The sequence below is a fragment of the Triturus cristatus genome, chromosome 2_1, assembly GCF_964204655.1.
Source record: "Triturus cristatus chromosome 2_1, aTriCri1.1, whole genome shotgun sequence".
Classification (NCBI taxonomy): domain Eukaryota; kingdom Metazoa; phylum Chordata; class Amphibia; order Caudata; family Salamandridae; genus Triturus; species Triturus cristatus.
The window spans coordinates 1,180,406,225-1,180,431,011 of NC_140581.1; the positions used below are offsets into that span (position 1 = coordinate 1,180,406,225).

The 24,787-nt window shown below is 47.8% G+C and overlaps 1 protein-coding gene across 2 annotated transcripts in view; it reads right to left on the reverse strand.

Moving 5' to 3' along the window:
* Positions 1-24,787, reverse strand: part of LOC146866579 (tyrosine-protein phosphatase non-receptor type 9-like) — a 998,267-nt gene that overhangs the window by 450,635 nt on the left and 522,845 nt on the right. For both annotated transcript variants that reach the window (XR_014971897.1, XM_085636628.1), the window contains exon 8: positions 437-527. Coding sequence is in view for 1 of the 2 variants with exons in the window: in XM_085636628.1 (XP_085492754.1) it covers positions 437-527 (91 nt within the window). In the remaining variant the exon portion in view is untranslated. The remainder of the gene's footprint in view (positions 1-436; positions 528-24,787) is intronic.

Below are 24,787 nucleotides of genomic sequence, written 5' to 3' on the forward strand. Positions count from 1 at the left end.
TCTGCTGCAATAGGAACAGGCCAGCCTGAATTGCCAGGCCATGTCCCCTCCAGACAGGCCAAAAGCAATCCCAGACCGGTTCTGGTATAACTAGGGAGGCTAAGTTTGAGTCCCATGGCACAGTGAGTACGGTAGCAACACCTGGGTATTCCCATGAAAACTGATGGGTGGAAAACTTGAAATCAGAGCACAATGTGATGTGTTCCCTACTTTACTTTCTAATTTCATCCATCATGCTTGACATGGTTGTGAATCATTTCCTATTTACTATGTTGGTAGCTTGTGCTGTATTGTATACTCCACTGCTGGCATACTGCCTGCTGTGAACTGTTACAGGTATTAATTTTCAGTAATCTAAGTATTAGTCAACAATTATGGATTGTTATAATAAAAACAAAATAAATCACCAAAGTGAATGCATTTTACTTCTACCTACCGGATCACCTTCCACTGGTCCTATTTTCACTCTGGACTGGTCAAGACACAAAACATCACTGTACCGATTTTTAATTTGATTATAAGTCTTCCTAGACAAAGAAAGGGAGAGAAAGTCATATTTTAGAACCATTGGTTTAATTACAAGTAAACATGTCAAAGTCAGTTGTTGCATATCACATGTAAACAACTTACCCAATAGCAGTAGTCCTTCCAAGGATCAATAGTCTCTACAATGCACATCTATTATGCTCCAGTGACCAGATCAAACCATCTTTTGAAAATAGGATGTTAAAAAAAGGTGCTGCTGCATAAGCACTTACAGTTTCAGGCAAGAATGGCCATGCTAAGCTACAGAATAACGCCAAGCCCCAGTTTTAGTGCTTTTGGTTGGAAAATGAAGACTACCCAAGCCTACCAAAAAGAGGCAGTAGTGGTGTGAGTCGTATGCATCTTTTGAGAGCATAACTCATGGGGATAAATATTATTACTTGTCAGTGAATTCAGCCAATCCCCGCTGCACAAAATGTCTTGCATAGAGGAGAAAGTCTTCCCGTGGATCTTGGCTGAGGACCAGTCCCTGCAGCAATCCTCCGCTGCATACAGCGGAACCGCATGCGCAGCAGGGGTTCTCTACAGACAGGTCCTTGAAACAGTGCCTGTATATAGGTCAGGATCTGACAAAAAACAAGAATTTGCAATGCATTAGGTCTCGTATTTACAAGAGTTTGAGTTACTGGCATTGTAAATGACAATGCCTTTTATTTATGTGTGAAAATAGTGCTGGGAGGCTGCAATTAAAGCCTACAGAGTTACAACACACGTAACAGGGGGTGTCCTCATGGGAGGTTACTAAAGGAGGAGAGGCGGTACTAAGGAGGGATTACCAAGCACATTGACCAATGAAAAGCCACAGTTTACAGTGGACAATGACAAGCCAAAGAAAAATATGGGCGGAGAGTGGGAGGAGCTTCAAGTCCATACCTGAATACAGCATGCCTCGCAGAGCAGCACATGCGCTGCCCAGGCTCGACCTAAAAAGGCACTGCACAGTTGAGAATGGGTATGTGGCATGTAAACCTGAAAACAATGCAGTTACAAGTTAGCTATGATTCAATAAACACTAAATATTGGGGAGAGGGTGTAGCCTAACAGCTAGGGAGGTCGACCTCAAAGTTGGGGAACCAGGTTCGAGGCTCGGCAAGGACGCTCAACATCCAGTGATTCAGAGTTAATCACTTAATCGCCCCGTGCCTACCAAAAAATAAAAAAAACATGAATGTGTTCGTCTGAAACGCAACTACTGCTCATGTAAAGTGCTCAGATACCTTCTGGTCTAGTTCGCGCTATATAAAACTCCACTATAAAAAAAAAAAACATATAAGCCTCCCGATATTCACCAATTAGGATATGGCATGAACAGTGCACACCATAACTCATGCCTCCCACCTGCCAGCATGAATGATAACACCAGTGCAATTATGATTAAAGGTTCCTAAGGAAAGGAATTTTATGTTTTATTACCAAATTTAGTGCGGAGTACCAAATCTGCATGAAAGTTTCCAACAAAACAATAACAGCAGCACATCAACTAAGGATTCTCCATGGCAAGTTTTGTGCGGATCAGGCAGGTGCAAGAACAAGCATTTGCAATGCATTAGGTATCGCATTCACGCAAGTTTGAGCTATTGGCATTGTAAATGACAATGCCTTTTATTTAGGTTTTGGGTTTTAAAACATAAATAAAAGGCATTGTCATTTACAATACTAATAGCTTAAACTGTCGCAAATGCAAGACCTATAGCAGTGCAATAAAGGGCCTTCTCGACCGCTTGTTAGATTGTAAATATCAGTGGAAGAGACGGGTCTGCGACATCTTCAAAGTAGTGATAAATAGTGCAGTGAAGAAGGTATGAAAGTGTTGTAAATTACACAGATACAAAGTGTGAAGTGAGGGTTACATAGGATCTGAGCTATAAACACTAACAAAGTGCTCCAACACCTTTCCCTCGGTCATTCCACTGTTGCGGCTCAGGAGGACCACCAGAAGGGGCAGCTAGTTCCTGCCCTCTCCGTGATTTGAATGTGCTGTTTAGCATTGCGTAATGTCATTGCTATCTTTGGCCTAATAAAAAAAACACTCCAGCTGTAGTAGGGTCCTGGCTTCACCTCCTGGTGCAGGGGGGGGGGGCTGTGCTTTATGGCAGGCATGGAGGGAGGGAGGGAGGGTCGGTCTCGGCTGCAGCTCCGGCCTCATACAGTGCCTCTGCTATTACTAGTGAGCGAGAGGCGCTGAGGTGGTGGTATTGGTGGTGGTGGTATTGCTGGTGGTCGTAAAGGTGGTGGTGGTGGAGGTGGTGGTACAGGTATTGGTGGTGCTATTAGTGGTGGTAATGTTGATGGTGGGGTACTGGTGGTGGTATTGGTGGTGGTATTGGTAGTGGTATTGGTAGTGGTATTGGTATTAGTACTAGTGGTGGTGGTGGTATTGGCGGTGGTGGAATTGGTGGTGGTATTGCTGGTGGTGGTGGTATTGGTGGCAATATTGGTGGTGGTGGTGGTATTGGTGGTGGTGGTGATGGTGGTGTTAGTGTTTGTATTGGTGGCGGAGGTGGTATTGGTGGTGGTATTGGTGGTGGTTGTATTGGTGGTGGTGGTATTGATGCTCGTGGTACTGGTATTGGCAGTAGTGGCACTGTATTGGTAGTGGTGGTATTGGTGGTGTTGGTATTGGTGGCAGTGGTGGTGGTATTGGTGGAGGTGATGGTATTGGTGGAGATGGTGGTATTAGTGGTGGTGGAGGTATTGATGGTGGTGGTGGTATTGGTGGTGGTGGAGTGTTATTGGTGGTGGTGGTGGTGTGTGGGAGGGTAGGCCAAATAAACAGACGCAGAGGCTGTATATATTTCTTAATGATTGTGGGTTTTTATTTCACTCAGATGATCAGGGGAAATCAAAGGCCTTCTTGGGTTTTCTCTTGATCCCTCTTTCTTCTTCTTTCCTCCTTCTCCTGCTGGCCATCTTCTCCTCAATGGAACCTCATGGAGGCTCAGAAAAGATGATAAGAAGGAGCAGTAATTATTGTGGTCTTTTTATACAGGGATGATATCTACCCTTCACCACACCTGTTCTATGTCTTTGGCCGAAATAAAAAAGCCTGAAATCAACCTTCTTTCTCACTGGAGTGTTCCGTAGGTTGTCTCACCATGCGCGGATATCACAAAAGTAAAGCATAAAAGGTGGGTGCGTTAATTAGGGGTTTCCATGACACCGAGGTTGCATAACATACAAATGCCGTCTATTGGCAGGTGCCCTTGGGAGGTTGTTGTGTGAGGGACAGGGAATCAGGGGCATGGATTCTGCACCTGCGCTCCCCTCTAACAACGTGCTTTTCACTCCCCGCTTTTTCTCTGGTTCTACCCACCCATCCTGTGTGGACTTACCCGCTCCGCCGCAACTCTCCAGAGTTGCGACCGCACTTCCGCATCCTCCAGAGAGTTCCACCACTCCTCACTCCACTTCTCTGCCTCATTTTCCGCCTCGCTGTCCTCTTGGGGTTTCTCTCCGTTGTTGGCATATACACCTTCTCCGCTCGAGCATTCTCCTCCTTCTTCCAATGACTCAGGAACCTCCTCTCTCCTTCTCCTGTCGTCCTTCTCTCTTGCTTCTGGATTCCATCCGGGGTTAGCCCCACCTTCCGGTTCGTGGTTTGTCCAGTCCTTATCCTACTGCAGTGACACATGACAAGGGGGTGTTGCTGCAATAAGAATTATGTGATTTTTGATTCCATTCCTGATCGTATCCTAATACCGGTCCCGGGACGGCAAACTCATGCCCTGAAACCCAGGTAGGTATTGGTGGTATTGATGGTGTTGGTGGCATTGGTGGTGGTGGTATTGGTGGTGATGGTGGTAGTGGTGGTATTGGCGGTGTGGATATTGGTGGTGGTGGTGATGGTGGTGTTGATGGTGGTGGTGGTATTGGTGGTGGTTATATTGGTGGTGGAATTGGCAGTGTTGGTATTGGTGGTGGTGGTAGTGGTGATATTGGCGGTGGTGATGGTATTGGTGGTGGAATTGGCAGTGGTGATATTGGCGGTGGTGATGGTATTGGTGGTGGAATTGGCAGTGGTGGTATTGGTGGTAGTGGTATTGAAAGTGGTATAGGTGGTGGTAGTGGTATTGGTGCAGGTCTCTGCAAATCCGGAAATAGGGACCATCAAGTCTCAAAATGTTTTTAAAAAATGCTAAAATCGAGGATTTTTTCTTCTCCTGTTGCCCATTTTGGTACAGTAGATCCAGAGACAGATCCACGGCACCACAACAATTGACTGACTGGCTGCAACATCAGGGAAAAATGTTTCAGCTGCTATTACTGAGCATGGGCACTCAGTCCCCGCTCCTGTTAAGTAAAGAAGAAAGGGCACATAAGGGGGTAACGTGGGTCCACCTATGCTGGCCAGGTCATAGGGATCCCAACTCAATGTTAAAACTTTAAAAAAATGATGACCTTTTTCGTAGGATTCATGGATTCTTCTCAGCTTCCACCGTAAACCCCTAGTGCCTTGAACCCAGTGTGGAATCTGCAGGACCGGCGAGCTTCAAAGGCCCGTGAGCTGGTAAACCAGGTCATTTAAGCTGGCCACAGAGGCTTGATCCTTTGGCGCCTGTGTCCCAGCCAAGAGGCACAGGGCCAAAACTGTGCATAGGAGGTGATGGACACCGATTGAGGGTAGGACACAGAGCCTGAGCAGAGGCCAGGCCTTAGGGCCCACACTAGCTATGCATGGTCAGAAGCGAGTTGCAGCAGGGACAGACCCCAATGGAGGGTGGAGTGCAATGTCAAGCAAGAGGCCATGCCCTGCAGATCACCTCTACTGTTTATGGCCAAAGGCAAGAGTCAGACATCCATGAAAGATGGGATGTGAGGCCTGCAACTGACCCCACTGCACAACGCTGAAGGTCTGGTGCAGCAGGATTCAGGTTCCCTTCCAGGACAGTTGGGGGTCCGGGCATGGCCAGAGGCCTCACGGCCCATCACGGCTGCGCAGAGAAAGGGGTTCGGTCGTCAGCAGAGGGTGGGGCACAATGTCTGGCCAGAGGTTAGGCCCTGCAGCTCAGCCAGTTGGTGAAGGGGGTGACTAGGACCACAGCCCTAGTGCTGCAGGAGTTGATGACCAGCAGTGAACGGTGGTTAAATCCTGCAATACAGCCGTGCTGTGCATGGCTTGATTGTGTGCGCAGCTTGGGTGGGATTCCCATGGCAGCTGGAGACCAGGGCCTACCTGGAGGGCCAGACCATGTGTATGCCTCCACAGTGCAGGTCGAGCAGCCCACCCATGCGGTGCACAGCCAAAGGTCATGCGTGGTGTGAAGGGGGGGGGGGACTGACACCCAAGGGAAGTGGGGCTTACGGTTTGGCCAGATGGCAGGTCCTACATCCACCCTTATGGTAGAAGGTTGAAGTCCAAACACAGCAAAAGTCAGGCACCATCTCACAGAGGATGGGGTGCACAGCCTTACTGGAGGACAGCCCTGACGCTCACCCGTGCAGAGGGCACCAGACTCTGCTGCGACTAAGGCCACAGGCTGGGTAGAGCAGGATTTGGTTGCCAAATGATGGGTGGTTCGCTTCTGCAGCACACCCCTGCTGTGCAACAGTCAAAGACCATGCACTGCTAAATTTGACCACTCACTGAGGGCAGTACACCGGGAGTAGCAAGTGGTTAGTTCTTGCAGGCAACCTACATTGCTGACCTATGTCTACGAACCATGCACAGAGGGGATGGCTGCATAAAGAGGGTGGTAAGCTCCTGCTGTCAATCCATCCTGTACATTGCAGAAAGTCATACAGAGCAGAGGGTGGCCTCCCACAGTGGCTGGCCTGGCTGGAGATCGGGGCCTTTTGTGCATTACTCACAGTTCAATCCCTCCGACTCATTTCTTTATTGCCACACAATCTGTCACTAACTCTCTAATAAAATTTCAATCTCACCAGACTCTCCTCATGTTTGTTGCTTGCAGTGACTGATTGAGACTCACTCACATGTAAGACAAACAATATACATTTTCATCTATTTTTTTTAACCGTGAAGGTAGGTTCTAAAAGCAGCCATTAGTTTTTTTTGTTTTTAAAAAAACAAACATTTTCATTGCTTCGCGTTTTCATTTTTTCGGGTGGGGAATAAAAACATGTCAACAATGGAATATGAACTTCTTACAGGTCTGGTCAGGCAGTATGCTCTCCAATTGAGATTACCATCTTGCACACCAAGCAGCACATGTCAACTGAGGAAAACCAAGGATTACTCACATCCCACTAAATCCTGTAGGACATCTTGAGTCAATCACTCTCCAGAACGGATGGCGTTCCTTAATGCGGAAACAGATGCAAAAGCCTCTTATTTCTTATTCCCTCTTCCGTTTTGCCACATTAAACTGGCCTTCATGCCAAACATTAAGATGCCTGTGCTTAGAAGATGTCGCAAAGCCCTATTTGCCACTGCTTTGCAAGCTCAGCTTTTAACTGCATAATGCGTATGTCACAGGAAGAGGAAAGCTTCATTTCTCCAGGAGGGATTACGAAGAACTTCCACATGATTGACCGGTTGATGTTCTGTAACCGTCTGTATGGGGATCTTCCTAGTCTTCATTTCTTTTCTGAGCATGTTTCTCCCGACTTTTCCTCTGCAATTGATCATGTCCAAAAGCCCTTGTTAAAGTACAAAAGTTTCCTATCCCAGAAAATAAAAGCACAGCAAAAAATACTAGCTAGCCTCCTTTGCTGCAAAGCTCTCCAATGGCAAGGAGTGTAATGATCTGAGCAAAAAGGTTAAGAACAACTTGGAAGTTGACTATACATTCAAAGAACCCAATGAACTCTCTTCAATGGTCTATAATGGTTCAAAGAGTCTCTGTTGCTCCAATGGCAGGTCCTGGAGACACAATTCCAGTTCCTAGTACTGCAGCTCTAAAAAGGCTTAAAACGTAGGAATTTTGAAATGTACTGCTACGGTTGTATTTTTAAGTTGAACTTAGTAAACCCCTACACTCAAAAATAAAAATCAATGTTTTCTTACCAAGCACAACTTTGTAAAAACGTACAGGATTTCCAGCTCTGATTTGCGTTCACATTACTCAGAAAAGAAGCCCCGCCCTTCCGGATCTCACAAAAGAGCCACAGCACCATAACATTGTTTCTATTGGAGCAGGGGAGGATTTACGAATCCAAAATCCCCCAAAACACCATGAGTGATGTAATATCGGAGGTCAAATAAAGTGCATGACAGGCGAAAATTATGGTTAGTTTACTGAACCATCTTCAAATAACTTTATTTTCGATCACAAAGGTCTTACAAAGTGCGTAGTGCAACACAAATATAAAATAGTACAGGCAATAAAAATCATTTTACGAAGTACAAAATGCAATAATAGTTCAAACAGTGCAGAATTAAAAGAAATGTCACTGTTCAAGAAGTGAAGCAGGATTTGATGTGTAAAGTTTGTAAGACTACAAAAAAAAAACCAGCTCATATAATACATTTAAAACGTTTGAACCATAAACTACCACCCTGCGGATGTCAGTGGCTAGAATTCTCAAAACCTCTAGGTAATGACCAGGACCAATACGTTTACACAACGGAACAATCCACTTGCCCCTCAGGGTTCTGTATGGGGACAAAAAAATAACAAGTGGAATATTGGAGCTAGCCTTGCACGCTGGACACCGATCGTCAGAGGAGGCCTTACTACACCACTTTTTACAGAATGTACCCACAGGAGGGGGTGTCCACCCTCCTGTGGGCACCCCTCCTTCCCAGGCGCTACACTCGTCAACACCTTGGTCTGCTCACCAGTGGGTGGCTGTGCCCTCTTGGGACACTTGGGTTCCCCTTCAAGTGACCCACCTCGTAACATGCAAAATACTTGCGGGGCCAGTCTCAGCTGGCTTTCCTGAAGAGACCCCTTGCTTCTTATCTCCTGGGGATGGGAACCTTTACCCTGGGTGTTAGTTTGGGGCCTTTAGAGAACTCCTGTGCTTTACCCTTGCCCCCCCCCACTTTTCTGCTGGGGACCCTGCCCACCTTTGGCGGAGTATCCCCCAAACGCTTTCTTGTGGACCCTGGTACTCATCTAGCGGTCCGCCTCTATAGGAAGCTTCCTGGGGTCAGTCAGCTTACTATCAACCAAGTGCTGGAGCAGCTCTGCAAAACAGACTAGACAAGTGCTCCCATGCAATCAAATTATAGAGCCCCATACAATCTGTCACATTACTGCCCTTCACCCAGCCATCCAGAGACCTGCAGAACAAATCCACACATTCCAACCAAGTGTTGGCATCAGACTTCTTACTGGACCTAAACTGTTCTCTGTATTTTTCAGGAGTGAGTCCATACCTGGTGAGGAGAGCACAGGTAAGGTTCTGCCCCTTACCCAAAGCTATCAGAGTATCCCTAGCTTCTTCTGGGAAGAGAGACCACAACCCTGCCCCCCAATTCCTTTCAGCAACCCCATTCAATTGAATAGATGCCTCTTACCCCTGGAACCACCTTTGTATGTCACCACCCTTCTTGTACTCCTTGCCTACATTTTTGGGGATGTGCACAATTCTATCTGACTGCCCTGTCTAATTGCTGCCACCATCTGAGCTGGGCCTACTCCTTAGCTCCAGCTCTTTAAGACTTCGCTCATGATCTAAGGTCATCTTCCTGTCCTCCATGGCTATCCTTTTGTCTTCCCTCTCACTTTCTATCCTGAGTTTTTCCAACTCGATCTTCCTCGCTTCCCGCCTGTCCTCCAGCTCCTCTGGGGACAGGCCACTTCTGCCTGCCCTGGAGGATGCTCCCCCTCCCTAAAGCGCATCAACCCTAGGAATAGGTTCCTCCGCCTCTCCACTGAGATCTCAAGACTGCTCTCTGGCACTTTCTGGCTGCTATGTCACAAAGGGGGTTTCCTTTGGACTAATAACCACAAGTTTTATGAAACTAAAGTTATATACTTATAAATCCACAGAAGGAATCACATCGGTCATTCCAACTATTCACACTTCATTTGTACCATCCATGCAATGAGAATAGAAAGTTAAATCCAAACTTCAAAGTACACAATTTAGTAAAAATAGTCATTTTGTCAATTTATCACTATATGGAAAAAGAAGATTTTTATACGTACAATTGAGAAAGAGTTTCTTTAAAAATACTTTAAAGTCAACAATCTGTTACACAACACTTAAAAATTACAAACTCTATAGGGAGAGTACACTTAGGAGAAGACACCAAACTTTGTCATAACACACACATCCATGATAAAACAATAAACAACAACTAGGGCCCGATATTACAATTTATTCATAATCTGTGGTTCCAGTACGTACATGGATTGTGTCAAGAAGCGTCAACGGTTTTCAATGGAAAATGAACTGTTACACCATCTTTATCAAGACTCAATTTTGTGACTCTCTGTAATTTTTAAGTATTTTGTAAAAGATTGTTGATTTTAAATTGTTTCTGAAAAAACTCTCTTGTACGTATAAAAATCTTCTTTTTCGATATGGTAATAAATAAATTGACAAAATTACTATTTTTACTAAATTGTGTACTTTGAAGTTTGGATTTAACTTTCTACTCTCATTGCATGGATGGTACAAATGAAGTGTGAATAGTTGAAATGACCGATGTGATTCTTTCTGTGGGTGTATAAGTATATAACTTTAGTTTCAGAAAACTTGTGGTTATTAGTCCAAAAGAAACCCTCTTTGTGACATTGTTGTTTTGTACCCTATTCCTTTGGTGTTAAAGGGTCCCTCTCATTTCCCTCAAACTTTCTGGCTGATACCCAGGCCCTCAGCGCCTTTTGTAGCTCTTCCTTCCTGGTGAAGCCTCTGACTTGGAATTTTAGGTTTTTGCAAATAACCTTCAATTCTTCCACATCGTAGGATTCCAACGTATCCTCCTCAAAGGCAACTTCCAAAGATGCAGCAGATGATGCTCTTGATTCAGGCATGATGAAGTAGCAAGTTCAAGTTCTCAGAAATCTGGCAGAATCAAAAATAGGCCAAAAAGAAAGAGAACCAGCATGTGGTACATAACGGTCTGCAATATGGTAGTAATGCACACCAATCACTGCAAGTCAATTGCAAACGCAAGTTCTATCCTCACCGCTGACAACCAATGTTAGAAATGGGAGTCGCTAGTTGGCAAGGGTTTGCACCTCTGTCCAAGTAGGAACCCTTCTTCCTAGTCAGGATAAGGGAGTTACACTTCTAAAATAACCCCTGCTCACCCCCTTGGTAGCTTGGCACGAGCAGTCAAGCTTATCTTAGAGGCAGTGTGTAAAGCACATAACCAGCAGTAATACAGTGTAAACATTACAAAAGGACACCACACCAGTTTAGAAAAATAGCCAATATTTTTATATACCAAAAACGAAACAAATCCACAATACAGTACTTAGAAATCTTTAGTTATCAAAATAAATTTGAAAAACAGTTCCTTGAAGTCGATAACTCCCTCTGGGGCTACCACGGCATCATGAACAACAAATCCAAACAGTTCTGGCTGACTGCGGTATCGCGGGCCAGCTATGGTGTCAGGAAGACCTGCAAAACAGTACCTTTAGAAATGCAGGGCATCGGCGACCTCTCGTTGACCTTCCGAAAGCACGGTGTCCGCAAACGTCGGTTCTGGAGGTCGGTGTAGGAGTCATCGGTCCCTTGGAGGCACACTGGACTACTCGTGGTTGAAGTCAGAAGCGATGGTGTCGGCAGGCGTCGGGTGCTGCGGTGCGAAGTGCAGCGGTGCGGCGTGCGATGCCCTCAGGTCACAGTGTGAGCAGCGGCTTGGTGGCGGCATCAGATGGCATCGTCGGTGAGACCAGGGTCGCGGTGCGAAGTGACGCAGGGCGAAGTGACGCGGTGCTGGCAGGTCACGGTGCAAGCAGCGGCATAGTCGTTGCTGAAGCGCTGTCGTTGGCTGACGCACTGGAGTCGATGGCACCGGTAGGCCAAGATTGCGGTGCAGGATGAGGGCGGTGTGCCGTGTAACTTTACAAGCAGTGCCCTCGAACCATGGTGCAAGCCTCCGCATTGATTTCGGCATGGAGCGGCGACGTCAGGGATACCAAGGCGGCGGAGTGAAGCAAGGCGATGCGAGGTGCGGTTCCCACAGGTCGCTGTGCGAGCAGCGGCTCGGTGTCGGCATCAGCAGGCGTCGTTTGGCCAAAACCAGAATCGCGTGCGGCGTTGCCCTCTGCGGTGCCTTCAGGACACTGAGTCGGGTTGCTTTTTCTTCTGTTGCAGCACAAAACACACAGTCCCCAGTGCTGTGGGCAGAAGAACTTGAAGTCTTTGCTGTTCCTGAGACTTCTTGAACAGGGAGCAAGCTCTACCTCAAGCCCTTGGAGAAACTCACAAAAATAGATTGCAGAAAGTTCAGTCCAGTCCTTTCACTGCTCAAGACAGAAGCAGCCACTGCAGGCCAACTCAGCAAAGTGGTAGAACCTACTCACAGCTTCCCCAGCTCTTCTTTTTGGCAGTCTTCTTGGTCAAAAAGAGTTCTAAACTTCAGGGGTTTGGGCCCCACTTTTTATAGCCCAAAATCCTTTGTCCTCTCAGGCAGAGTGTGTCTGTGCCCAGTCAGAACCAGTTCGCCCTCTCTGGTGTGGCTTCCTGGCAAGAGGTGGAGACGGCATTGTCAGAGGCAGACCAGGCCTATTCAGGTGAAAGGAAATCTCCTCCCCCTACTCTAAATGCAGCCCAGGTCTATTCAGCCCTTTCCTGACCCACCTAGACTATCTGGAGCCACGGCTCCTCCCCAGCCCCTGTCATCCAAAACCCAGACAGTCAATCCACAACCCCAGCAGAGGCCTACTGGATGGTTGAGCAAAAAAATACCTACTTTCCAAAAGTGGTATTTTCAAACACAGAATGTAAAAATCACCTTTACAAAACAATGCATCTTTAGATTCGGAGTTTAGGCATACAAAACTTTACTTTTCTGCCTAGTTCCCATGCCACACACATCAAGGTATGTCCTACCTTTCACATACAATGCACCATGCCAACAGGAGAACCTTGGGCCTACCTTAGGGGTGACTGACATGTAAGAAAAGGGAAGGTTAGGGCCTGGCAAGTGGGTACACTTGCAGAGACAAAATGGCAGTCCCAGACTGCACACATGCTCTGCAATGGCAGGCCAGAGTTACATTTACAGGCCGTTTGCGTGGGTGGCACAATCCAGTGCTGCAGCCCACTAACAGCATTCAATTTACAGGCCCTGGCATGCTCAATGCACTTTACTAGGGACAGACAGATAAATCAAATATGCCAATCATGGAAACACCAAGCCATAACACAGTTTACAACTGGAGCACTTGCACTTTACCACTGATTAGCAGTGAGAAAAGTGCGCAGAGACACTAAGCCAGAAAAATCAAGAGTCAAAACCGGGAGGTCACAAAGCAAAAACTCTGGGGAAAGACGCCACAAGATACCAAGTCTAACAGGCTTCTTCAATATGTGATGCCCATTTTAGCTTTGGGGTTAAATGGATAACCAGATGATCGAATGCAGAAACTTGCTCTAGGGGGCTACTACCTACATACATGGGTTTTTTAGATGGTTTGGTGTTCCCCTTAGAGAAAATCATATATTTAGTTTTAGCCTCATTTAGTACCAGGCCATGCTCCTTACAGAACCCAGTAAAATCATTCAACAATTGTTGCAGTCCAAGGTGGGATTTAGAGATTACTAGGGTATCGTCCGCAAAACGTAGGGCTGGTAGTCTTCTCTCTTCTACTTTCGGAGCATCACATCCGTCCCTATCTAGGTAATTTACCACCCCATTTATAAAGAGAGAGAATAACGTGGGCACTAAAATGCACCCTTGTCTCACTCCACATTTAACGGGGAATTGCTCAGAGAGTTGGTTGTTTTCCCACCACCTAACTTGGGCTGTATTTGAAGAATGCAACCGAATTAAGATTTCTAGTAAATTATGAGGAAGGCCCATTTCTGCCACCACTCTCCACAACTTAGCTCTCAGTACTAGATCGAATGTAGTGCGAAAATCCACAAAGGCAACATATAACTTTTCCCCTTTAATACTGACCTCCCTCCACCAGATACACAAAAACAGAAGACCGTGCTGAAAGTGCTGATTTTAGCCTGGAAGCCTGCTTGGAAATCACTCAGAATAGGATGCTCTGAGATCCAATCCTGGACCCGTAATGAGTCAATTAGGCTTATAGGTCTATAGCTGGCTGTGTTGGCTCTATCGCCCTTCTTGAAAACAGGGATTATTTCAGCTATGTTCCACAAGGGGGGGGGGGAATATTTATGCCTGTTGTGATGGCCTTTGATATCATGTTAATATAAGGAGCCCAGACAGTTAAGTCCTCTTTGTACAGATCGCTTGGAATTCGGTCAGGGACGGGCGCTCTAGCAGGAATGGTAGAGCAAATTGCCACCCAGGTTTCTTCCAAGGAGAACAGAAGGTCCTTCATATCATCGTGCGAGTTTCCCCCAACGCTCAATTTGGAGCCTCAACCTCAGTACTACCTAGTGCATAGAGACCCCCAAAGTGGGTCACCCACTCCTCTGGCTGGACTGAAAACTCCAGTTTTAGTAAGCAGCTTGTTTCCAGAAGGTTTGAGAATCTTTAGTTATTGACGCTTTTTGTAGGGAGGACCAAAGTGAACTTTCCCATTTCTTCTTGGCTAACTCTAGTACTTTCCTATAACGTTTCCTACAAGCCACCAGATAAGAGTGGTCAGTAGATTTTGCTGCCCGAACAAGGTCGACCTTGGCTTTCCTGCAGTCCTGAGTGTACACAACTGCCTGGGGTTCTTGCTTAGGCTGGATCCGACTATGCTGCTCCCTACATAGTTTAGACAACAGACCCCTAATCTCATTGAATAGAGTTTTATCAGTAGTCAGTTTCTCAACTATCGCATCTTTAGGAAGTTTTGACATTTCTTCCACATCCCGGCATACTTTATCTTGAACTATTTCCAGGGCCGCTGGAAGTTCCTCGACCCAATCCCATCTAATCGTTCTCAAATTGTTCGTAATGAACCTTTCTCCCAGATCCTTCTTTCCCCTGCTGCCCATTTCGGTTGCATTGTCACCCTGGTTTATTAGGGAAAGGATCAGGGCATTATGGTAGCTAGCTAGACGATTGGCCATTGCCATATAATGAACCAATGGCCAAAGACTAGGAGCAACCAGGCAATAATCGATCCGACTGGCATAGCCAGGTCTAATAAAAGTTAGTTCCCCTTTTTGATCTGATTTTGTTCTCCCATTAGTGGCTCTCAGGTCGTGTTGCAATGTAAGCGCCAAAACCTGGCTACCACTCTCTGTCCACCTAACTGGGGGGAGATCTGGCTGTGGGACCTGCCAGACACTGTCCCACTCCTCGGTCAGGTCTCGGGGACGGGTGGGGGGGGGCCGGGTCAGGGCATAAGATTCAAACGTGCAATTAAAATCCCCTGCTTCCAAAACTGGGGCACTATCAATGGAGTCGGACAGTGCATGATTTAGAACTTTGATAGTGTTAGTATCCTCAAAGCCCTGAACAACCCAGATGTAAACAATCTAGATCCTAATTATCAGATTGCTTCATGATTCCAGATCTTTAACTAGGATATATGGGGAATCTACTTAGACCGACTTTATTTTTAGGCCAAGAGCATTATTGACCCAAATCGCCAGGCCTCCTGATGGCCTCCCTTTCTCTTTCCTTGTGGCATTTAGACCATAGGAGGAGAACCCACTCCTATAGGGGGTGTGCAGACTCCACGTTTCTTGGGAGAGTATCTCATCCTGTGATAAAAAAAAAGAATTGGGCAAGCCCCAATGGATGGAGTCCCAAGGGCCCAAAATGGCCCGGAAGGGGGCAAGCAGCCCCCTCTCCTTTTAAAAAGTTGTTTTGTTTTTTAACTGGCCGGGCCCCAAGGGATGGGGTTCCCGGGGGGGATATCGGGCAATGTATCTAGGAGGTATTAATTATTTATTTTCTTGTTTTGTGATAGGAGTTGAGACCCCATAGCGTCTCAGTGACCTCCTGTGTAAAACTGGGGTAGATTTGTGGATCCACTTTAAATAAATAATGTAATAGTATATCATTCAGAAGATAGTGTTGCATTTGTGAACTTTTTTTATAGAGCTAGTGAGATTCAAGTTATTAATCACATCACATTTGATAGAGTTAGAAATATTTTTTTTTAAAATTAAAATTAAAAGTTTCATTTGAAAATTGTATTGTGTTGCAGTGCATTGAATTCATGCTTTTTCTTTTTTGGAGTCGCAACAGGTTCGCGAGTCTGGAAAATATTTAAAAATAGCATGCATGTTAAAAAAATAAATAAAATTCACTGTTGGGTTATAGGTTGGCTCTAAAAAGAGCCGTTGTTTTTATTAGGACTTTGTTTGAGATGTATGTAAGTGCGGATGCACAGCTTGAGGTTGTTGAGAAAAACTCTGTTTCCTTAATCTGTGAAATGGACTTCATCACTTCTGTAGATGTCATGCATCTCAAAAAGTAGATTGTTGTTATAGATGGAGCCCATCCTATGATCTCTGAGGTAAGCAGAAACCTCTTTATTTACATTTTTCTTAGCTTTCTCAATCTGTGGACAGAATAGATTTGACCACTTTCATTTTTGTCTTTGGCATATATTAGAATATACAGAGACAGTGTGAGGCAAAAGCAACATCAATTGTGCAAAGGTGTCCTTAATTAGCATTCCCACCCCAGTCAATGTGCCGAGGCCATTGCCACCACAGTGCACAATCATGAGGTCAGGGGGTTGGAGTTGCAAAAAGGCCACTTTAGTTCTCTCTGTGCAAATCATTTAATACTGACATTTTGCAAACCTGTCTTTGTCAATACTTCTGCGTTCAGCACACCTTTTGCACCAGAAAAAATAGCTGTGCCCTTGTAAGCATTTTGAAAGGGATGTCTGGAAGGAATCAAAAGATGCATGTAGTTGAGGTAGTCAGTTGGTAGAATGAGAGTTATCTAAAATGGTGGAGAACAAGCTGTTTTTGAGCAAACCAATAAATGATTGGCTGATCATCAAAATTGTGTACTCAAAAATAGGATGCATGTTACTTTCCTGAAGTAGCATGTTTCTGATTGTTATTGAAAAATGTTTGAAAGGTACAGTAGATAGGATAAGGTAATATTTTGTAAAAGTCAACCACGCCTGCTATTTGCATTAGTAAGCTAGTGTGCTGAACTTGAAAACATGGTGAACTTGCAACCTCTGGTACAGTTGAATGTTGAAAAGTGTTACTATGGAAACTAGGATTACGCAGAATGGGGGAAGGGTTGAAACAACTGTGGTTTTAAAATATGAAATGCTAACTTATATATAAGTGATATGCTTCTACAGTAAGTTTTCCCAAATCAGTACTATGTTTAGAAGTAGTATTATGTTAAAAAGATAATACTAGTATTATTGGAAATAGGTTTTTGAACTTATGTAAGGGTTTGTGGCTCCATCACAACACTACACTCTGTCACCATGGTGGAGGCGCAACTCCTGTAAGTTACAGAACCAGTTTGGGCACTTTTAGAAGACAGTTAGAAAGGGTTAATATGTCTAATCAATAGAAATGTGTTTCACAATTTTAAATAATGTAGGAAGCAATTTTATTTGTTACTTGCATTTATTTGTGTGGAGAAAGAGAGGGAATGATTGCCATTACTGGTTTTACGTTGTTGAGAGTGTTGCATTACATTTATTGTGTGCAAAAGAAAATCCTTTATGAGTTTCTGATATTTCATATTCTGCAATACTATTTAAAAGGTGAGTTACAAATGTGTAAGGTATGTTATGTATTATTCACTGAAAAAACCATAGGTTTCACACACGTTATAGTTAGGAATTAGCATTTAAAAAACCTTGCAAATTCACTGAAAAAACCATAGGTTTCACACATGTTATAGTTAGCGGAAATTTTACTGATAAAAAACCAATGAAATTGCCCCGTTATAGTTAGTGCTGGCAACTATAACTCACGCGACCGCAATCCTCTGCTGATGCTAATACTGTATTTAGACACTTATTTGCCCATGTCTTCTTCCATACATTTTTAGCTATACATATATTACAAATATTTTTTTTTCATAAAGACACATATGTCATCAGCAGAAGATTGCGGTCGCGTGAGTTATAGTTGCCAGCACTAACTATAACGGGGCAATTTCATTGGTTTTTTATCAGTAAAATTTCCGCTAACTATAACATGTGTGAAACCTATGGTTTTTTCAGTGAATTTGCAAGGTTTTTTAAATGCTAATTCCTAACTATAACGTGTGTGAAACCTATGGTTTTTTCAGTGAATTTGTACGGTTTTTTAAATGCTAAGTTACTTTACGCCATTCGTGGCGTGCGCGCCCACTTAACGCAGTTCGTTCCGTGCGCGCACGGTGCGCTTTGCGCACCGTGCGCGCACAGTGAGCACGGGGAGCGCTTCGCGCACCGCGCACCCACTTTACGCAGTTAGTGCCGTGCCCACGTTACGCTAGATGGGCCATGTACGCACGATGCGCTTCGCGCACCGTGCGCACATGGAGGACATATTATGCGCTTCCTTGTGATCGGTAATCTGTTGAATTTTTTGGGGGAATTTCTGTGCTCTACTAAGCCATGCACGAATGGAGGCGTGCGGGCACCGTTTGCACACGGGGAGGAGAAAGTGTGGATTATTTTGTTTTGTTATTTTGTGACCGTACGCGTACGGTAAAGCGTACCGTAAGCGTAATCGGCGAAATTGCCGAAAAAAAAATAAAACCTTTTTTGCTCTTGGGGGATGTTTGGGGGCTCCCTTAACATGACTATGTGGGAGGGAGTTGTCAAAACAGCCCCGTAACATGTTTTTGGCCATCAGGTTTGTTAAACAACACTCAGTGCGAGAGACAAAATGGCGGACGCCGCTTCCTGGTTTCGGCCGATTGGAATGTTTACTAAGATCTAAGAGCCAATCAGAATCGCGCTCGCGCACGCCACCGTACGCTTACGGTAAGCGTACGGTAAGCGTACCGTAAGCGGGCTCAGATATATATATTGATTTAAAGGCTATTTTCTCAGAATCTACTGAACAGATTTACACCAAACCTACAAAAGGCACTTCCTTGACCTAGGGACTACCTCTCTGCCAAATTTTTAGTAATTCTGTTCAGCCGTTCGGGCTGTAGCTCGTTCTAAAGGTCCTATGGAAAAATGCATGGGAAAAACGCGTTTTGGGACCCCCCTTTTATCTCAGCCCCCGCTTGACGAATCCCCCCGAGACTTTCAGGGTAGGAGCGGAGCGTAGCGCCCTACCTATTTTGAGAAATTCGCGAGGATTCGTCGACCGGCGCCAAAGTTATTCAAAATAGAATGTTGAGGTTTTCCTATGGAAACGTGGTCCTAACTATAACTACCTCCTGGCGACCGCCAGTAGGTAATATAGTAGTGCTTCACTCTTTGTAGTGATATTTTGAGATTTGAAAGCATTATTTTCAAAGTTTTTAAATTATAAGAGCAGTGTGATGTTTGAAATATGTTACGAAATGTACAGATGCGTATTGTGGTTTGTTTTATTGTACTGAAATGATGATTGAAATCGATTGTGCATAGAAATATGTGTACATTGGTAGATAGATTAGTGATTATGGTAGTTTGTATCAGTTTGTGGAAAGGTACAGTTGAAGTACGCTGCATAATTTTAGAGGTCTCTGAAATGGGACGCTCCGTCTGTCAAGATTTACGGTCTGCATGGTGTTGTAACTGAGGTATGTCTGTACGTGTACATGTATTTTCGCACATGTTATGCACCTAAAGATGCTAGACCTATAAAACACAGGTATACTTCTATTTCTATGTTTCTTTTATGTTTGATACCACTAGCAAAAGGCACAGACACATGAATTAATGTTTTGAGGAACATGTTGAGAATTACAACAGTGACATACGGGGGTTGCTGCTTTATTTATTTTGGGCTAGGCCCAACACTCTGGGTAGTCGCTAAATAGTGAAGCTGCAAGAGAAAAGTGAGGTTTAAGACATGCTGGCAGAGGGATTAGAGGAACAAGTTACTTACCTTCGGTAACGATGTATCTGTAAGAAACATTAGTTAGTTAGATCCCTCACCTTAGAATATCCCCAGGCGTCAGACTGGATCCGGAAAGATTTTTGTAGCAATACCCCTTGCGCGTCGCTAGGCGTCGTCTGCGGCTCCGCGTCCGTCGTTGGCGTCGTGCGCCGGAATGACGTCGGAGTACTTAGACGCCGCCCTCGCGCGTCGACATCAGTTCTTGTACATAGCTTTACGCGCCAGGGACGCTGAGCCATGCAAGAGACTGACACTGGTGCCAAAAAATCTAGGGCCCTGAAAGGGAGAACCTTAACCCTAGATGTCGGTTCACAGAACGGGGAGGCTGGGTGGGTCGGTGAGGAATCTAACTAACTAATGTTTCTTACAGATACATCGTTACCCAAGGTAAGTAACTTGTTCATCTGAAAGAAACACGTTAGTTAGATTCCTCACCTTAGAATAGATACCCCAGCAATACCAACACCGGTGGTGGGTCTGCGAACCAAGATCACACAAGAAAGTCCTGGAGAACAGAACGGCCAAAGTGGCCATCTCTCCGGACTTGGCTGTCCAGGCAATAGTGCCTGGCGAACGTGTGCAGTGAAGCCCACGTCGCCGCCTGACAGATGTCCTGCAAGGGGACTCCCCGTCCCAGGGCAGTCGTCGCCGCTGTGGCCCGGGTGGAATGGGCTCGCAGCCCAACAGGAGGGACCTTTTTCGCCAAAGAATAGCAGAGTTTAATACACAACACGACCCACCGCGAGATGGTCCGCTTGTGCACAGCTTTACCCTTCTTCGCACCTACATATCCAACAAAAAGTTGGTCGTCCACCCGGAACTGGTTTGTGCGGGCCAAATAAAATGACAGCGCACGTTTTCGGTCCAGACGGTGGAGCCTCTCTTCATCTTTTGAAGGAGGCGGAAAGAAGGTGGGCAGCGTGACAGATTGTCCGATGTGAAAGGGAGTCATGACTTTAGGAAGGAAAGAAGGACGGGTCCGGAGGACAACCTTATCCGGATGAACCGAAAAGAAGGGAGGCTTAGCTGACAGAGCCTGGCTCACTCACCCGCCTAGCGGAGGTGATAGCCACAAGGAAGGCAGTTTTCAGAGTAAGTAGAAGAAGTGGACAGTTGTGAAGGGGCTCAAAGGGAGCGCACATCAGAAAAGTAAGAACAAGGTTCAAGTCCCACTGAGGCATTACGAAGGGAACAGGAGGGAACATATGAGTAATGCCCTTGAGAAAACAGGAGACAACAGGGGACCTGAAAAGAGAAGGCTGTTCAGGAAGCCTCAAGAAAGCAGAGATTGCAGCAAGATAACCCTTCAAGGTGCCCAGAGCAGAGCCCTGCTGGGCCAAAGAAAGAATAAAGAGGAGAACCTCAGAAAGAGGGGCAGAAAGGGGATCCACAGCCTTTGCTGTGCACCATGCCACCAATTTGTTCCACCGGCAGGCGTATACCGTCTTTGTGGAGGGACGCCTGGCTGCCAGAATGACATCACAGACTTCAGGAGGCAAGTCAAATGGCATCAACTGTCGCCGTTCAATCTCCACGCATGGAGGTGGAGGCTGGACAGGTTCGGGTGGAGGACGGTCCCCTGTTGCTGCGACAGAAGGTCCTCCTGAAGAGGCAGTCGTATCGGAGGATCGATGGACATACTGAGTAGCTCAGGATACCAGTAACTTCGTGCCCAATCCGGAGCCACCAAGATGACTTGGGCCCGGTCGCGCCTGATCTTCTTCAGCACTCTGGGCAGAAGTGGTATAGGCGGAAAGGCGTACAACAGACCGCAACTCCACTCGCGACGAAAAGCGTCTCCGAGCGAGTGCCGCCTTGGAAATTCCAACGCGCAGAACTGCTGACATTGCACGTTCTCTTCGGTGGCGAATAGATCTAACCAAGGCTCTCCCCACTGCAGAAAGAGACCTTGCGCCACGTCCGAGTTCAGACGCCATTCGTGATCCATCATGCACCGGCGGCTGAGTTCGTCTGCTCTGGCGTTCAGAGAGCCCGCCAGATGTTGAACCACCAGGGTGATGCCCTGATGTTCCAGCCATGTCCAGAGGCGCAGAGCCTCCTCCTGACAAAGGGTCCACGACCCCACCCCGCCCTGTTTGTTGCAATACCACATGGCGGTGGTGTTGTTCGTGAACACCTGCACGACACTTCCCCGGACAGAGGGAAGGAAGGCTTTCAGTGCAAATCGAATCGCCCTCAGCTCCAATAGGTTGATATGGAGCAGAGTCTCCGTCGGAGACCAGAGTCCTCTGATCTCCGCCTCTCCCATATGGCCCCCCCATCCCAGGAGGGACGCATCCGTCACTACGACATGCTCCGGTTGGGGTAGGGAGAGGGATCTGCCGCTGACTCAATCGTGATTCGTGAGCCACCACTGCAGCTGGTTCGCAGTGCCCTCCGAGATCAGGACATGGTCAGACAGGTTGCTGCGATGCTGGGCCCACTGAAACTTCAGGTCCCACTGCAGAGCCCGCATCCACCACCTGGCGTGAGGAACCAACAGGATGCAGGAGGCCATCAGCCCCAGAAGCCGCAGCACCAACCTGACTGAAACCCAGGACAAAGGCCCGAAGATGGAAATCAGGGCCTGAATGTCCCGGACCCGCTGTTCCGGCGGATAGACCCGGAACTGCGCCGAATCGAGAACCGCTCCGATGAAAAGGAGCTTCTGGGAGGGACTCAGGTGCGACTTCGGCACATTGATGGAGAACCCCAGCGAGTGCCGTAGTCTGGAGGTGGGAGACGACTTGCTGGGGCGAGCCCGCCTTCAACAGCAAGTTTTCGAGATAGGGGAAGACTGGAACCCCTGATCGGCGCAGATGAGCTGCGACCACCGCCATCACTTTCGTGAACACCCGAGGGGCACTGGTGAGGCCGAAGGGGAGCACAGTGAACTGAAAGTGCTCCTGACCCACCGTGAACCGCAGGTAACGCCGGTGGGCCGGCAGGACGGGGATGTGGAAATAAGCGTCCTGCAAGTCCAACGCTACCATCCAGTCTTCAGTGTCTAGGGCAGCCAGAACCTGAGCTAAAGTGAGCATCTTGATCCGGTCCTTCCAGAGGAAGGCGTTGATGCTCCTGAGGTCCAAGATCGGGCATAGGCCCCCTTTGCCCTTCTTGGGAACCAGAAAGTAGTGGGAATAACAACCACGACCTACTTCTGGACCAGGAACGCGCTCGACTGCCTCTTTGGCCAAGAGGGCCGAAACTTCCTCTCATAGAAGAGGCAAATGATCCCCAGACATACGGTGGTTCAGCGGTGGCATGGCTGGAGGGGTCGTCTCGAAGGGGAGGGAGTAGCCCCTTCGGACGATTTGCAGCACCCACCTGTCCGACGTGATTGAGTGCCAGTGGAGCAGGTGATGGCGAACCCTGCCGCCCACTGGCGTTGAATGAGCCTGAAAGCTCGGACTAGGAGGGCTTTGAGGCAGATGCTGCCGGGGTGGATGTGGACTGACCGGCACGTTGACCTCCAGTACCGCCTCGGCGGAATCCACGTCCGTGACCGCCTGCAGGTTGGTCCTGCGGCCGGTGGCTGGGCGGACGTGAGGCGGCGCCCCTTCCTTGGCCACGAAAGGCGGAAGTTTGCGGCCGCGGGGCCGAAAGACCCACGGACTTGGCCGTGGCCCGGGAGTCCTTGAACCGAGCCAGCACACTGTCCGCCTTCTCACCAAAAAGGCGATTGCCATCAAAAGGCATGTCCATAAGGGAACTCTGGACATCCCCCGAAAATGACGTGGACCAGCGAGTCCGCGGTGTCAAGTCCACACCGTATGGCATGCTGCGCTGCATCTCGACCGTCAGCAAGAGCTTGAGCGAGTCGTGTCCGGGCCCCCACCGGACACAAGAGCAGCACGTCCTCCACCGCATCCCACAGAGAGTGGGAATAACAGTCCAACAGGCAAGCAGTATTTAAAGACCGCAGTCCCAAACTCAGGGACGAGAACAGTTTCTTGCCAAACTGCTCCAACCTCTTGGATTCCCGATCCGGAGGAGCGGACGGGAAGGAGGATTGGGAGGGTTGAGACCTGGATAACCAGACTCTCGGGGTGGGGTGTTGGGAGAGGAAACTGGGGTCGCCCGGAGCAGGGCGGTGGCGCCGGGCAACGTTCCGGTCCACAGGAGGGACTGTGGAGGGCTTGGACCAAGTGCCCTGCAGAACGTCAATGAGGGCCTCATTAAACTGCAGCAGAGGCTCAGTGGAGCTTGCTGTCGGTTGAAGGACCTCAGTGAGGACGTTAGTCCTCACGGCCACAGCAGGCAACTCCAGCCCGAGGGCTTCGGCCGCCTTGCGCAGCACCACTGAGAAGGCTGCACCCTCCTCCGAGGCCACAGTCGGAGGAGAGATGAGACCAGCATCCGGGGAGGTACCCAGACCGCTGGCATCCCCCAATTCCTCTGCCCAGTCCTGAGAAAGTTGGGCCTGAGCGGCCATAGGGTCATCATACCCCTCCCAGTCGCCCTCGTCATCCGATTTCCGATAAACAGGAGGAACGATCGGAGTCGGGTAGTAGATGAAGGGTTCACCAGTCCGCGCCGGCATCGGCGCCGTGCGGTGCCGTGCCAGCGTCGGGCCCGGACCGGGGCTAAACCGGGGAGCCGCCGGCACGCAAGGTCGCCCAGTCGAGTCCGCGGGGCCCGAAGGCGCACCGGCAGGCGTCGACGGCGGAGCCAGGCCCCTCATGGCCGAGAGGAAGGCACTGACCTCCGCCGGAGTCGCGTCAGTCCCAGGGACCGGCGGGTATGGGGACGGACGCGGCTCCTACGGAGCCGCGGGGGTGGGGCCACCCTGACCCTCGGCCGAGTCGCGCGACCGGCGAGGGGAGTCCGAAGAGCGATGTCGTCTCTTGGACTTCTTGGAGTGCTTCGACTTACCCGAAGACCCCGACGAGCGATGACGATGGCTGTGGCTCCGCGATCGGTCCTTGGACCTCCTCCTGGACCGGGACCAAGAGCGGCACGGAGCCGAGTGGCGAAGCTCGAGAAGCTTACGGGACCGCTCCCGCCTAGCTTTCGATGTCAAGGCCTGACAGTTGGGGCACGATTCCGCGTCGTGGTCGGCCCCCAGGCAGTAAAGGCACCGGCGATGGTGATCCGTCACCGACATCAGGCGATGACAGGCGTCACAGGCCTTAAAACCAGGCATCCTACCGGCACCAGAGTCGAGTTGATAGACCAAAAAGAGTCAAAAAGTTAGTCAAAAAATGACTAGGGGTAAGCTCTTCCCGGATCGGCGCTTTACTGGCGCGGA